Source organism: Vipera ursinii, assembly GCF_947247035.1.
Source record: "Vipera ursinii genome assembly, chromosome: 1".
In the NCBI taxonomy this organism is placed as follows: Eukaryota; Metazoa; Chordata; class Lepidosauria; order Squamata; family Viperidae; genus Vipera; species Vipera ursinii.
In genome coordinates this window covers 102,532,284-102,547,766 of record NC_139512.1, presented here as the reverse complement: position 1 = coordinate 102,547,766, position 15,483 = coordinate 102,532,284, and the positions used below count along the sequence as shown (strand labels likewise).

General features: G+C 38.9%; 1 protein-coding gene across 1 annotated transcript in view; it reads right to left on the bottom strand.

The window, feature by feature from the left end:
• Positions 1 to 5,287: 5,287 nt before the first annotated feature.
• NUCB2 (nucleobindin 2) overlaps positions 5,288 to 15,483 on the bottom strand; it is a 42,788-nt gene continuing 32,592 nt past the window's right edge. The window contains exons 9-13 of the mRNA XM_083348765.1: positions 14,506 to 14,598; positions 12,281 to 12,370; positions 11,229 to 11,399; positions 9,477 to 9,558; positions 5,288 to 8,590 (exon numbers count right to left, since the gene is read on the bottom strand). Of these exons, the coding sequence (XP_083204891.1) occupies positions 8,466 to 8,590; positions 9,477 to 9,558; positions 11,229 to 11,399; positions 12,281 to 12,370; positions 14,506 to 14,598 (561 nt within the window). The 3' untranslated portion in view covers positions 5,288 to 8,465. The remainder of the gene's footprint in view (positions 8,591 to 9,476; positions 9,559 to 11,228; positions 11,400 to 12,280; positions 12,371 to 14,505; positions 14,599 to 15,483) is intronic.

The window sequence follows — 15,483 nt, the reverse complement described above, 5'->3', positions numbered from 1 at the left end:
GGAGGTCATCTAGTCCAACCCCCTGCTCAGGCAGGAAACCCTATACCATTTCAAACAAATGGCTGGCCAGTCTCTTCTTTAAAACTTCCAGTGTTGGAGCATTCACAGTTTCTGGAGGCAGGTTGTTCCACTGGTTAATTGTTCTAACTGTCAGGAAGTTCCTCCTTAGTTCTAGGTTGCTTCTCTCTTTGTTTAGTTTCCATCCGTTGCTTCTTGTCCTGCCTTCGGGTGCTTTGGAGAATAGCTTGACTCCCTCTTCTTTGTGGCAGCCCCTGAGATATTGGAACACTGCTATCATGTCACCCCTCATCCTTCTCTTCGTTAAACTACACATACCCAATTCCAGCAGCCGTTCCCTATATGTTTTAGCCTCCAATCCCCCAATCATCTTTGTTGCTCTTCTCTGTACTCTTTCCAGAGGACCATTTATTTAATATAATACTTTAAGTATAGAGAGTCCTCAACTTACAGCCACAACTGAGCCCAACATTTCTGTTGCTAAGCAAGAAGAGTTGTTAAATTTTCATAACAAGTACCTGTTACTGTTAAAGTTACATCGTAGACTGGATATCTGGCAAATGACTTATGCTTCACAGTACAACTATAGATGTTTCCTTGATCTTGTGGTTGAAGTCTCAGTTTGCTGGTGGTTTTGTAAGTGTTATTGCCATTTCTCACAGAAGTACACCTTTATCCAATGTGTAATTAGAATGCTTTTGCCAAAGAATGACAATTGAATCAGGATAGAATTTATTCAATGTACATGTCATTTCCTTTTTCAATTTCAAGTTCCTTTGGAGACAGTTGGACAGTTGGTTCAGCTATATTGCAATTGAATAAAAATGGGATTGGTTATTGATTTTTCTACACATCTTGTATTTTATTTTGCCTTTCAGCCTCTCAAACAATATTTGCATTAACATCCAATTCAAATAACAACTAAAGGGAAAACACACTACAGGAGAAAGAAAGAAGAAAGAAAAGAAAGAAAGAAAGAAAGAAAGAAAGAAAGAAAGAAAGAAAGAAAGAAAGAAAGAAAGAAAGAAAGAAAGAAAGAAAGAAAGAAAGAAAGAAAGAAAGAAAGAAAGAAAGAAAGAAAGAAAGAGGAAGGGAAGATAAATAACAGCTGAATAGTATGAAGCTATTACTCTTGAGTTGAGCTCGTTTCAAATTCATACACAGATCCAGAGCACGGAGTTTAAGGAATAAGAGGGCTCGTTTCCTGTGAGGAACAAGTTAAGGAATTCACCTTTGCTCTGGGCGAGAAATGCATTTTTGCAAAATGGAGGAGCGCTCATTGGAGGAGAGAGGGCAGGTAGCTCCGCGCCAGAGATCCACCTGTGTCCACTTGCCTTGCGCGGTCGGCCCCGTTTCTCCTCAAACAGCCCCCCCCCAGTCCTCCCACCCACCCACCCCAGCCAAGTCTCAACATTTTTCCCGCACAACTTCTATTGCTTTTGCCCTTGAGGCGCCCTCACCTCGCCGCCACTCAAACATTTCCATGATCCTCGCCCCTGCCACCTTCCTGCCCACCACCTTGGATATACAGCAGGGTTTAGCGCTTAGTTTTTGCTTCCTTCCCTGCTGGTCCAGGAACAGAGCCGAGACATGCCCAGAGGCTAAATAAAAGATAAAGTCGCCTTCGAACGGAGCTTGTCTCCTGGCAGTTTACGTGGACACATCCAGGCAGTTTTCTTAGCCGGAGAGCAAAGTGAGTCGCCATTGCCCTTTTTTCTTTTTAATTTCTCAATCCGGACTATCATTCTATTAAAGAGTAACCGGAATCCACCCTTGCACAGCTCTTTATATCCTTTGCCTGAACGACGAAGTCTTTTTTTTTTTTTTTACCTGCGAGGCAGGCCAATGATCTTTGTCCGGGAAACTTTCATTTTCCCTTCTGATCTTCCAATAATGTTTTTTTCAGTTCCTGAAAAACTGGGAAGGAAAATAATTAACCTGATACTGTTTTAAGAGTCTCAAGGAAGCATGCTGAGGCACCTGCTTAAGTAAAGGAGGACCAATAGTACACACTCGGAGTCTGGAAGTTTTTTTTTAGTTCTATTTTAAGTTGGAAGACTGCTAACAGAGACTCCTATCAAATTTTAAAAAACACAAAAAAACTTGCATTTCATTAGATTAGAAAACATTTAATATACTGAAATTTCCTGTCCGTGGGAACAAGTGGAATGGCTTACCTCTAGGCGGTGTGGGTGCTCCATCAGTGGAGGTTTTTAAAGAAGAGATTGAACAGCCATTTGTCCGGAATGGTATAGCACAGGGGTAGGCAACCTTGGCTCTTTTATGACTCGTGGACTTCAACTCCCAGAATTCCTGAGCTAGGCTGGCTTAGGAATTCTGGGAGTTGAAGCCCAGGAGTCATAAAAGAGCCATGGTTGCCTACCCTTGATATAATCTCTTAGAAACCTGGTTTGCAGATTCTACCTTGACATTATTTCACAAGTGTCAAAAATGAAACACTTTCATATGGCCTTTAAGGTGGAGCCTGACACCTCATCAATGTTTTATTGGATCATTTTATCTCTGTATTTTGTCACAGTTTGTCTTTATTTGCTTGTAACCCTCCATGAATTGTTCTTATTTGACAGCATGCTTTGTTGCATGTCTCTGCAACTGCTGAGGCCAAGGAATTCTGATGAATGGAGGGATTGTATCTTTCTATGATCATTGTACAGAATACCTCTCTTTCAGTAAGGGATGGCAAGGATTATGGATAGTAAAAAAGAAAAGGGCAAACCAAAGTGTATTTTGAAACCAGGCCTTTTCCTACAGGAGCACAGGGAAGTTCCTCAAAAAATACCTAGGGTATGTAAGGAAGAATAGTATGACAATTACCTGCATTTTTGATCTGAATAGTTCCCATTGTGAATCCATTTTTTATCTGTAAACCAGGGCTTTTTTTTGTCATAGAACACCCAGAACAGAGTTCCGGCACCTTTTTTGGATGGAACCTTGTACGTTAAGCAAGGCAGATTGTATGACATGTGTGAGTTCTGGCACCTTTTTTTTTAAACAAAAAAAGCACTGCCGTAAACTACATGTAAAATAAAAGCTGGAACAGAATGCAATAGGCCAGAACCTTAGAATTAACACCAGAAGTACTGAGGAGTGTTAAAGACCCTTGATGGCAGTATTTAATAACGTTTCTTTTCAAAATTGTAATTGCATAAACTCTTTAACATGCAGAATGATACCAAACAGGGAAATATTGTCCAGAATGTCTATGTGCTAGCTAAATGGATTTGCATGCAGAAGACATTCATGTAATAAATGGTGAATCTTATTCTGTTACCCCTTTCATTCAAAAGTTTGTATTCCTGCTAATTTGATAGCTCACAAAATATAACAATGACTTGATGAAACAAGACTAAAACATTTATGTGGAAAAAACTACATTCTGCTACCCACTCTGGATAATATCTAAGATGGCGGCGCCTGGAATGGCTGCGGCTGCATTGGCTCTTGAAGGCGAATAGTTTTGGGAGGGATAGTAAGGGCTATAGACCACATGATCAGGAAGATTTTAATGTGTTTGAGCAACATGGTGGAACTAAGGGCTGTTTCCAGAGGAGGCAGAGGAGGAGAAGACCTGGAGCTTATGGAGTGAAGGAACTGGATGAGGATGTCGGCAGGCCCAGAGGAAGAGAGAGAGGCTTTTGGAGGACTTGGTGGCGGCGGCAGTGTGCTCCAGGGGTGAAAAGAAGCAAGGCCTCTTTAAGGAAAAGGTGGAAGAGTCAGGATCAGAAAAAGGAAAGAATACAAGCTAACCTGAGGGCTAATCCACATGGAGCCCCATTTCCATCTGTCCTGTTTGCCATCGTTCACTCCCTAGAGACTAAAATGGACAATGTGAAATTTGAGCGGGCCCCGAACAAGGAGTATATATCGGAGGTGGTGACCCTTTGAGAGCTGTATGCAACGAAATTTCATTTTGATGTCCGCCGATTGGTGTACATTCAAAGTGACAATAAAGTTATCATTATAATAGTATTTAAGAAAAACTCTGGAACAGCAGTATTTACATGAATCAAACCAAGCAAATTGACAAGAATAAGAGGGTGTTGATGCCATAAGACTCCAAACTCCCAACAGACATCTTTCCTGAGCACTTCAAAATGGAGAGGTTTTACTTCTACTAGCCTAAAGACTTTCCCTCTTCGAGGTATTTTGTTTGGGCAGTATGGAAAAACGAAGGTTGGCTAGAGGGGAATAAATGGAAGTTAAGAATAAACCTTTGGGAATAAGATTAATAAAATCCTTGTATGAAAAATTCCCCAATTGGGGGGAAGTAGAGGTTAATATCTTGCTGTACAAATGACCATTGATCTTCTACCTCTATTATCCTGCTTTGAACCAACTGAGCATAATGGGATATTTTCTTTTCTTCCCCTCTGCAAGGATGCAGAAGAAGATGCTCCAACTCTGTGGCATCTTGCTGAACTGCACGGGGAAAGGGCTAACTAAACAAATTAATCCAAGGCTGTTTGCATTTAGGGAGAAATTCAAAGGGAGAGAAAAAAGTCAAGCGGGATGTTAGAATTTATTTCAGATGGTCAAAAATTAAGAAAAGTAAATTACGCTTTCTTAAAATATTTCAGTAGGAAATAGATTCGAAACACTGAAACAGCCAAGTTAGGTTAAGTGTATTTTAAATGCTGATGGGAAATATGGAGAACGAATTGACTGAAAACATTTTCAAAATACTCAAATGCTGCTAGCAAAAGGCCTGTTTTCCAATTGAATTTGGTAATTAGTCTGTTTTAAGGATGAAGGTTATAGGATTTCGAAATTTTTATAATTCCTGGAATTAGAGCAGCTTTTTTTTAAAAGTAGTAAGTTGTCCATAGTTATTTCTAACAAACTCATTTTATAAATCACTCAATTTAGTTAAACATGATTGTCGTTATTTTGATTTGCTCTAGATTTGCTAGAGCAGAGCAGAGCAGAGCAGAGCAGAGCAGAGCAGAGCAGAGAATTATCCTAAGTTTGGGATCAAAATTGGGCAAAGTTCCAGAGTATGACTGCAGCTTTGTATATGTATGTTTTAATTTCATCCAATTTCATCCAATGTTAAAGCACCATCTAACCATTATTACCAGTATGTTGACAAAGGGAGGCACTGTAGAAATTTAAGAAATAGGTTGTACTGACTGTTAACATGCCACTATTTTTTAAAGTCTTATTTATGATCTCTAGATGGTTTTGATAGGGGTTTTTTTTTCATTCAAAGCCACCAGAAGAAAAAGTTGGAAGCAGTAACCAAAGAAACTTGAGTTTGAATTCAATTTAATCTGATTAAAAATTATACAAAGCACAAGTGGAACAACATTCTTCTTACAAATATTGCACTTGAGAGCATATGGATATGTACAACTCTGCCATTCTTTACATCCAAGGTACTCTTGTCCTGATAAGGTTCAAGATGAAGTTGTGCAAGGAAAAGGAAAGCTGATAATAATCCAATTACTTCCGTGATAAATTGGCAACTACCAGAAATGTACCACCTGAACACAAATTGCTTTAAGAAATGAATATAACTTATCTTGCAATGCATTTATGAATTGAAATGCCAGGGGCTCCCTCCTGAGGGAAGGCAAATGGGATAGTGATTTTCACAGTTCCTTTTTTGCTCAGGTGATTGGATGGGTGATTTTGGGATGAGGAGCCTGGAAGAGGAGACAATTTGGCAACTGCCAAATCTTCCCGTAGATAATTCAAACTCATGGCCTTCCCCTCTTCTCAACTCTAAATTCCACCGCTATCAAATTCCAGTTAACAATAATTGGGTGGAAAAGTATGCAGTTTGAAATTGTGCTGTGAAAGTTACTTTCCCTTATAACCAGCCCCTCAAACTATACCCAGTACTTCTAAGATTCCAACTGATTTAATAGTCAGGGCAAACATCATCCCATTCCCATTTGTCAGCTTCCCTGGTGCTATGAATAATTTCAGTGGCCTCTGTGGGTGATCATACTCCATCTCTCTTTGCAAATTTTACTTGGTACGGAATAGGACATTTAAAACAAGACATTGGTAATCTGAACATTTTTGAAGCAAACTGAAAAAAGACAATAACTGGAATTGGATTCCGCACTATCCAATTCTTTGATTATATTTATAATCTAAAACAAAGGGATGAATACCACATAAAATTAAAGGACAGTGTATTAATGGAGCTATAAACATGTGCACGACTGCAAATAAAACACAGAAGATACCTTTTTACAGGTCATATTTGTAACCCACAAGAAAGGTTCACAATATGTGTTGAAGATGTTTACTCTAGAAAACAGAAAACTTTCTGTGGAAGTTTCTGTTGATTGGCTAGTTGGGTCTTCGGTATAAGAAATAAATAAGAACTAAGCCATGAATACTCTTTTGGGCTACAGCTGCATAATCCAAATAAGAATTCATTCAACAAGGGGTTCCCAGTGGTTCCTTCCATTTGGCTGCCCTATGCCATGCAATGTATCCTAGAACTACACATAGCAAATAGAGAAGTATCCAGCTGAGTTAAAAAAGGGGAACAAACTCCATTCACAAGCCTAACAATAGGCTGACTGCATTAAAAAAATATCCAATATTATCTTTCCAACTGTAAGAGGCGAGTTGTGAGAACTTACTATTTTATAGAGCCTCTACTTTACATTCTGCTTTTGGCACATTTTGCCATTGGGTTCAATTACAGCCTTGGGTAAGTGAGATTGAAGGAAAATACTGAACAGGGTAGAGCCCACATATTCCATTTAATCTAAGAGAGAGAGAGAATTTCCACAGGATCTTCAAAGTATCTACTTGGAGTCACATGGTCCTTAATAAGATCCAAAATGGGAAACTTCCTAGTTCTGTGTAATGTAAAGCTTGAAAGGATTGCTCAGGGAAGGACAGGTTTTCTAATAGTTAAAATTGTTTTATAAAAGAGAATTTAATCCATTTGGAGGTCAAAATCAGTATTAACAAGGGTCCCTTTTAATTTTTCTACTGAAAAGAGGGTGTTTTTCATTTTGTTATATACAAAAACTGTATTTTTTTTAAAACACCTATATAAATAATTATACATTATGTTCCATTTCCTGGAAATAAAAGTAATTATAATTCTTCAGTGATGGCTTTGTGTTCTTATTTTTTAATCATCCCCCTTTTTCTTCAGTCAGAGAGAAATGTTACCTTCAGAAAATAATTTGGAATTTAAGTCTTATTACGAAGTGAGAATTTAGACCAGCAAACATTTCTCTTTAGATCAACGGTACTTGCATCAAAATAAAAGTTAATATAATGGAGGAGTGGATGCATTTACCAGCTGAAAGAATGAGTTGGATTTGAACTGTAAGGGTCAGGACATTTCTATTCGTGTTAAAATGATGGAGAATGTTTGTATGCATGCCTTTTATATTTGTAGTCCTCTCAAATAATGTAATGTGATTAAGTATTTCAATAACATTCAAAATGCAGTTTCTGACAAACATTGTTGGAAACTCACTGATGATTTTGAAATGGCTCTTTTGTGATGAAAAAACAATGCAAGGTCTTTCTTAATTCTAAAAATATTTCTGCTTCTAAAGAGCTTCCTTTCGTAGTTCGTAGAGAGATAAATGCAACTGGCATGTTACAAAAGGGAGAAGAAAAGTATCCTCTTTGCAGCCAAAATGCAGCGATGAACTGCATTTAGTTAGCAACAATAAAGATGGCTAAGTCAATGCACTTCAAGCACAGTATTTCAGTGTAAAGAATTTTCACATTGGTATTCATATGCTTTTATAAAAACAGAAGATACATTCACTGTTTCCCATGGCTCTATGCTGCAATTACACTTCTTTTAAAAAATTAGAATTTTCTGACATTGGATCACAGATGTTTCTTTTCAATGGATATTGAAAACCAAAGGAATTGTTACAACTCATTCATCCATAGCCATGAAATTACAGCTCTAAGGTGTTGGCACTTTTAAGAATATATTATCATGAACTGAAATGGGGGTGGGAGGCGTTGTCTCTTGTTTAGACCAGTTCTAAACTTCTCCAACTTCAAACCCATTACCAATGGAGAACTTCGAGAAATTTAAGGGGTTTTACTCATCTTAGACTTTCTTCTTTACAATATCTCTATAGATGATTTAAAGGAGAAACAGGAAAAAGATTTTCAAAAGCATAAATGATAGGAAGCCAAATTATACCTCAGACAAAAAGAAGACTCTGCAGGGAAAAAGTTACGATATCCTTTTGTCTACCTATGTGTAATGACAAAACTAGAATATCCACAACTTTAGGATCCTGTATTATATCATTTGTGCCTTTGAAGATCTACACACTGAATTTGGATTTTTAAGCCTATATGAATCCCACAGGAGAAATGAAACTTAAAATTATCCTTCTTTTCACATTTCTTTTTAGTCTCTGATTATTTCACCCACCCACCCCCAAAATGTGTATAAACCGAGGCACAACTGGTTAAGGATGAGACTGGACATGATCCGATCTAGCAGCTGCTTCTTGCACTGGTATATTTCCTGGCGCTAACGGCTGATTGCTGCTCACTGGATGATTTTGCACATTTCCATCTAATTGTGACACAGCTGTAACACAAAAAGTTTTTTTTAAATGTTAATTGTTTCATAATACAAAGCTCAAAAACTCATTAAGTAATGTTTTTGAAAAAGTCCAAGTACAAACAGTATTTGCATAAGGGAACAGAATATTTCATCTACATATAAAATATTGCACAAAATATATAATACACACTATTATTTGACATATTATTCTGATATAATGGTAGAAGCTTTGAACATGATGCTCGCTGGTGGGACACACAGCCATATAACCTGTGGACGCCGAGGGATGGAGCAGCTTGCTCTCCTTCTCAACATGAGCTCCAAAAATTCCTGGAGGAAATTTCTAGTAAAAGGTAACTAAGTAATTGGTGTGGGGGGGAAGGAATGTGGGGTTCTGGCAGGAAGCGGGTCCAAGGCCTTCAGGGATGCAAAGCACAGGTGCTCAGGCTGTGGGGCAGGCCCCGGGCAGAGCCTGCATTAGGTTTCCCAGGGGCCTTGTGTGAGCACATGGCCCTCTTAATGACCACATTGGGGAAGGCAGGGATGAGGAGGTCATTAAGTGAGGTCACATTTGTGTTTCACTTCATGGCTGTTATGATATCTGACTGTAATGGCCAGGTTTCATTATAGCAGGGGTCTTCAAACTTGGCCCTTTTATGACTTGTGGACTTCAACTCCCAGAATTCCTCAGTGAGCATGCCTGGCTGAGGAATTCTGGGAATTGAAGTCCACAAGTCATAAAAGGGCCAAGTTTGAAGACCCCTGCATTATAGTCATCGGTCGAGGACTGTCTGTATACTCTTGTGGTGAAGGAAGGGCAGGTAATTTTACTATCTTGTTTTTACTAGGCAGGCAAGTAAAAGGCAACCAATGGAAGAAAAACAGAGCAGGAGGAAGAAAAGTTACTTACATGGCTGAAATTTCAGTTCTCCACCTGGACCTGAAGGGGGATGTCCTTGCTGTAACTTCTTCTGTTGCATTTGTTTAAAGGCCTGTAAAACAGTTAATTTACATGTAACAAGATGGAGAACATTTAAAGCAAGGTCTCAAAATTTTCATTTCTTATAATAAACTGGCATTTATGTTTCTGGTCTTTCTTGCCATGCTAAGCCAGATTCTTCAGTTAAAAGAAGCCGGAATCTGCAATTTTGATGGACCAAGCAGGAACTTAAACTGAAACATATCACAAACACACAGGGCAGAGTTACAAGAGGACACCTCTTTCCTGAACTCAGTGTTCAAAACCAACCACATTATTTTGGCAAATAAAGCAAAAAGTACCAGAAGGGACAAAATAACAACATATTAAACTAATTAACTCATAACACCTAGCACAGCCTGAGGATTTAGGTGGTCGTAAAACACTAAGGGACGCGGTGGCTCAGTGGGTTAGGACGCTGAGCTTGTCGATCAGAAGGTCGGCAGTTTGGCGGGTCGAATCCCGAGTGCCGCGTAACAGAGTGAGCGCCTGTTACTCGTCCCAGCTTCTGCCAACCTAGCAGTTTGAAAGCACGTAAAAATGCAAGTAGAAAAATAGGGACCACTACGGTGGGAAGGTAACAGCGTTCCGTGCGCCTTTGGCGTCTAGTCATGCCGGCCACATGACCACGGAGACGTCCTCGGACAAGCGCTGGCTCTTCGGCTTTGAAACGGAGATGAGCACCGGCCCCTAGAGTTGGAAACGACTAGCACACATGTGCGGGGGAACCTTTACCTTTACCTTTAAAACACTAATAGACAACTGCGCATTCTCTAGTGAACTGGTTAACAGACAGACAGTTCAGAGGAAGGGCACTAAACATGGGGGAAGTTTATGTCCTACAACGTAATAAAAGATTCTAAAACAAAAGTAATCCAGTTGTAGAAATTTTTATAATCTCTTCAGCTTCCCTTTTAAATACATTTTTTTAAACAAAGAGACTCTATAAGAATCTTGCTTTAGGTCAGGGGTGGGGAACGATGGCCGCTTTATGACTTGTGGACTTCAATTCCCAGGATTCCTCAGCCAGCATGGCTAGCTCATGGATTCTGGGAGCTGAAGTCCACAAGTCATAAAAGGGACATCTTTCCCCACCTGTGCTTTAAATGAAGTTACTGCCAAGGATCTGACATTCACTTTGCCCATCAAAAGAGCTGGCCCTTTTGGTCTCTCCAGTACTAGTGAGCCCATCCCGTATAGGCAGCGCAGGTCATCCTCGACTTAGTTCATTTAGTGACCACTCAAAGTTACAACAGCACTGGAAAAAGTGACTTATGATCATTTTTCACATGACCGTTGCAGCGTCCCCATGGTCGCATGATCAGAATTTGGATTCTTGGCAATTGGTTCATATTTATGAAGGTTGCAGTGTCCTGGGGTCACGTGATCCCCTTTTGCAACCTTTTGATAAGCCATGTGAATGGGGAAGCTAGATTCACTTAACAACTGTGTGACTAGCTTACTAACTGCAGTGATTCACTTAACAAATGTGAAGTGAGATGGGGCAAAACTCACTTAACAAATTTCTCGCTTAGCTTTGGGCTCAGTTGTGGTCATAAGTTGAGGACTACCTATATAGGCACTGTACATCACCGCATAGTTGTGATGCTCTATGTCTTTCTTACTGAAAGCAAAATGAACTAGCTTCCAAACAAGCAAAGGAAAGCTTGTAACTAGTTGTACCATTTCAAGTTCTTGTTTCTGAGCCTGAAGGAAGTCTTGTTGTTGTTCTAGCTCTTCCCTCTTTTTCTGAAGTTCTAATGCCTTCTTTTGCAATTCATCTTCTTGTTGGAAAATGTGACTTTCAAATTGCTTCAGCTCTTCTTCAGTGAAGACCTCCTGCTGGTCCAGAGTCTCAAAAACAAGAACAACAAAACTTAACTCCTTAAAAGAAAGCTCAATGGGAAAAATTCAGACTCACCTATATCTGTATTGGTGCCCAAGATTTAAGATATTTGATGATTGCTTACATTTGGATAAGGAGAAATTGTGCTTTTAGAGCGCTCTAACATTCCTCCCAAGTAAAGGCAGGACTACAATTTCTCAACATTGCCCTTACTGTTCCATCAGCTTCACATTTCCCTATTGCGTGTACACTCCTGGAAGTAATTTGCCTTTGGAGTAAATTTAAAAAGCAAATTGCAGTCAACCTCCTCCTCATTAAAGGGAGAAGAACTGACGTCTACCACATCACAGAGAAAACCCCAACAGAGACCACCTGCCAACAATAGACATAGCTAAGTCTGAGCATCTTCTGAGCTGCTTCTAAAACAGTTTGCACTTCCTCACAACAATAACAAAGCTGAACTATGTCTACTATACTTGGCTTTTTCCTTGGATGAAGTTGAGTCCAGAAAATATATGGTTATCCACAGACATAGTTTTCATACCCCCATGATTTCCCTTGAGTACCCTGAAATAAAATAGAAGCTCTTAAGCTCTTAAGGTTCCTTTGCAACTATGGACTATTACTGTAAGGAGAGAAATACTCCTTTGCTCAAATTCTGTGGCCATAATGGGCATGCTCATTCGGTTTCAAACAATGAAGTTGCTCCACAGAGAGAATTATGCCCAGTGTCCTCAGACTCACTGTTCAGATTTTATTTTTTTTATAATGTCGTTAATAATGACAGATAAATACAAAAGAAGAAACAGAGAGATGGTTAAAAGTTCAAAACAGTTGGGCCATTTGCTGATCACTACAATCAGTCTTAGTTCAAAAGTGACATTTGTACCTCCCAGCTTTCTGGCTCCGAAAACTCTCTTTTCTCTGTAATTCTCATGAACTCTTCCAAGGTGATTAACCGGTCTTTGTTAACGTCAACCTTTTAAAAGAGAAGCAAATATATATATATATATATATATATATATATATATATATATATATATATATATATATATATATATATATATATATATATATATATATATATATACACACACACACATACACATACACACACACACACACACACACAGAGTTTAGGCTATAGAATTTATTTATTTGCAGTCCTTAAAACAAAAGGAAACAAGATTGCAGAAAAGTTGTGACAGAAGTAATTGGTTAGTGCTACCCTACTTAAGAAAATCCGTATTTTGGTACACAATAAAACAAGCTAGGATCAGTTACATTGCATAAAACGTAATGGGAATAGGGATGGGAATAACTGATAAGTGCCCAAGGAGCAAAACACAAATTAATCTCATCTCATGGGGTGCTGCAAATATTTCCATCCTGATGTCATACGTGCAGTTTATCTGTAACATTTAGAATTACTCAAGTATCAATAGCATGTGAAAATTCAATATTTTTCTTGTTAAGTAGCAAAACAAGACAACTCTCCCCCCCCCTCACATAGCCAGACCAGAAATATCAAATTTGCATAATAATGGTGAATGTGAAAGAAAAATAGTTCATCGGGAAGCTGGTTTTCGCAATGACAATAGGCTGGTCGTCTAACAATCTGAACGAAAGGTAGAAGTTTTAATAATTTTATAGCTTTAAATATACTTACTGTAAAAAGTGGTAAAGAAAACCACCATGCCAACCTAACACTAGCTGGAATAGCATTCCTATTGATTAAAAATAAAGTTGGATTCACACAAACGTTCCCATCCCAAGGCAATCTGTTCATAAACAATTATTCATTGCACAATTTTAGTAGATATTCAACAGCTAACTATGTAATAAAGCTAGCCATATAAGGATAGACAGACATGTAGTAATAAAGTTACACTGTATTGGGGTGGGGTCAGGAAAGCTCTGAAACAGGCATCTTCAGAAACATTTGGAAAATAAGTCCACTACTGAAATGCATATTTATACATCTGTTTTTAATATTCAGTTCTTTAAATCTCACTGAATGCCCATCTCTACAATAAGAACTGCCCCAAATACAGACAAATATCTTTGTATTATTCTAAGAAGCTGTTTCTCCTCTTTTGCTCCTTGGTGTGCTTGCACGATGTGGGTTTTGTTTTTTTTTGCAATGTCCTGGGATGGTCCACAAAACTAAAACTCTGTGTGCACTTTCCAGATCCATACGCAAAGGTGCCCGACAGTTTGAAAACTAAGCAAACAGATATAGCAGTGACGGTGAACCTTTTAGAGACCGAGTGCCCAAATTGCAACCCAAAACCCTCTTATGTATCGTCGGGTGCCGGGTGGGTGTGGCCTATTGGGTGGGTGTGGCCAATTCGGTGGGCATGCCCCATTGGGTGGGCGTGGCTGCAGTGGTAACGGCAGACTGGGTGGGACTAAAAAGTTCAATCAATTCCAACTTTGCAAGATCTTTTTTTTCCCCGCGAGAAGTTGAAATTGACTGATTGATTGAACCTTTTTTATTTTTTGCACAGTGGCGGAGGCCTAAAGTGAAAAGGTTTTATAAAACCCAGCTGAAGGCTTAGGACTGGGGCAACGGTGCGTGTGCCCACAGAGAGGGCTCTGCGTGCCACCTGTGGCACATGTGCCATAGGTTCGCCACCACGGAGATATAGAATCTGAATGTGAATTAAGAGGAAAATTACAGAGCAGACTTTTGTTGCAATGACCTGTCAATCTACCTGTACAAAGTTCAAGGGAAGAATAGGGTCAGCATTCTGCCACGGCCTATGAGGATTTTGTCATACACGGACTCTGTATTCATGTAGGAACGAAATCATGCCTGTTATTTTTTACCTCCTGTCTAAAAATCCTGACAATTTGAATGAATATAATGCACAAACCAGTGGTTCATGGAAACAGTCAGACAGTCATAATAAAGTGTCATAAATACAGAACTGGAGCTATCAGAAGGTATCTTGTTTACTTGTTAAAAAATTTTACGTGTGAAATATGGGTTGGAAGCAATGATGGGCTCCACATAAATCATCCTGTGGACTAGATGCAGGTTCCGCTGCCATACCTGCAACAGAAGAAGTTTGCTAAGTTATTTGTAAAATGTGTGCCCTTAAACCTTACCTCATTCATGACATGTTCTCTCATTCGCAGCCTCTCTTCTTCCATTTCTATCATATCATCCTCTTCATTTTTGGGGTCGTAGACTTTCTCTAGCTAAGATCAAGACATTTGTTTTGAACAGGCCATCCAAATTTATTATGAAAATACATTGCTTTAATATTTATTTATTAAACGTACACCTCACAGACAACTCACAGCAACTTACTACATATATCAAAGTATAGCAAAAGTTAAAATAGTCACAGTATGATTAACCTCATAAACAGCAAAAAAAAACAGATTAAAAATCGATATTTATGAGACAAATGTTTTCTTTCAAATGTTTAATAGCACATACTTATATCTAACAATCCATTTGGAGATATTCAGAGAGGTGCCTTGAAAGAAGCCCGTTTTGAAGTGTACAGCACAGTCAAACCTCAGCACAGAAAATGTTTTGTGACATTAGTATTATATCATAAACTGTATTACAATGTTTACATCATAAAATGTTTTATGAAATTTGCCAAATTTCAGTTCCACGGGAGTCAGGAGTCTGGGATTTTTAGATGCATTCTATACTTTAGCCCATTTGAGATATCTTGGATCAAAAGGTTTTGCCCTGCAGTTAAAGGGTATTTATTGATGGGGTTTTACTAGTGTATAGATTGACAGAGGACACTGAAACTTCAATGTTAAAGATGACTAAATTATTAAGAAATTGAGGAATTAATCTTCCATCTATACTCAAACAACCCACATATCCTTGAATAAAAAGGTAAAGGTAAGGGTTCCCCCGCACATGCGTGCTAGTCATTTCCAACTCTAGGGGCCGGTGCTCATCTCTGTTTCAAAGCCGAAGGCCAGCGTTTGTCCGAGGATGTCTCTGTGGTCATGTGGCCAGCATGACTAGACGCCAAAGGCACACGGAACACTGTTACCTTCCCACCGTAGTGGTCCCTATTTTTCTACTTGCATTTTTACGTTCTTTTGAACTGC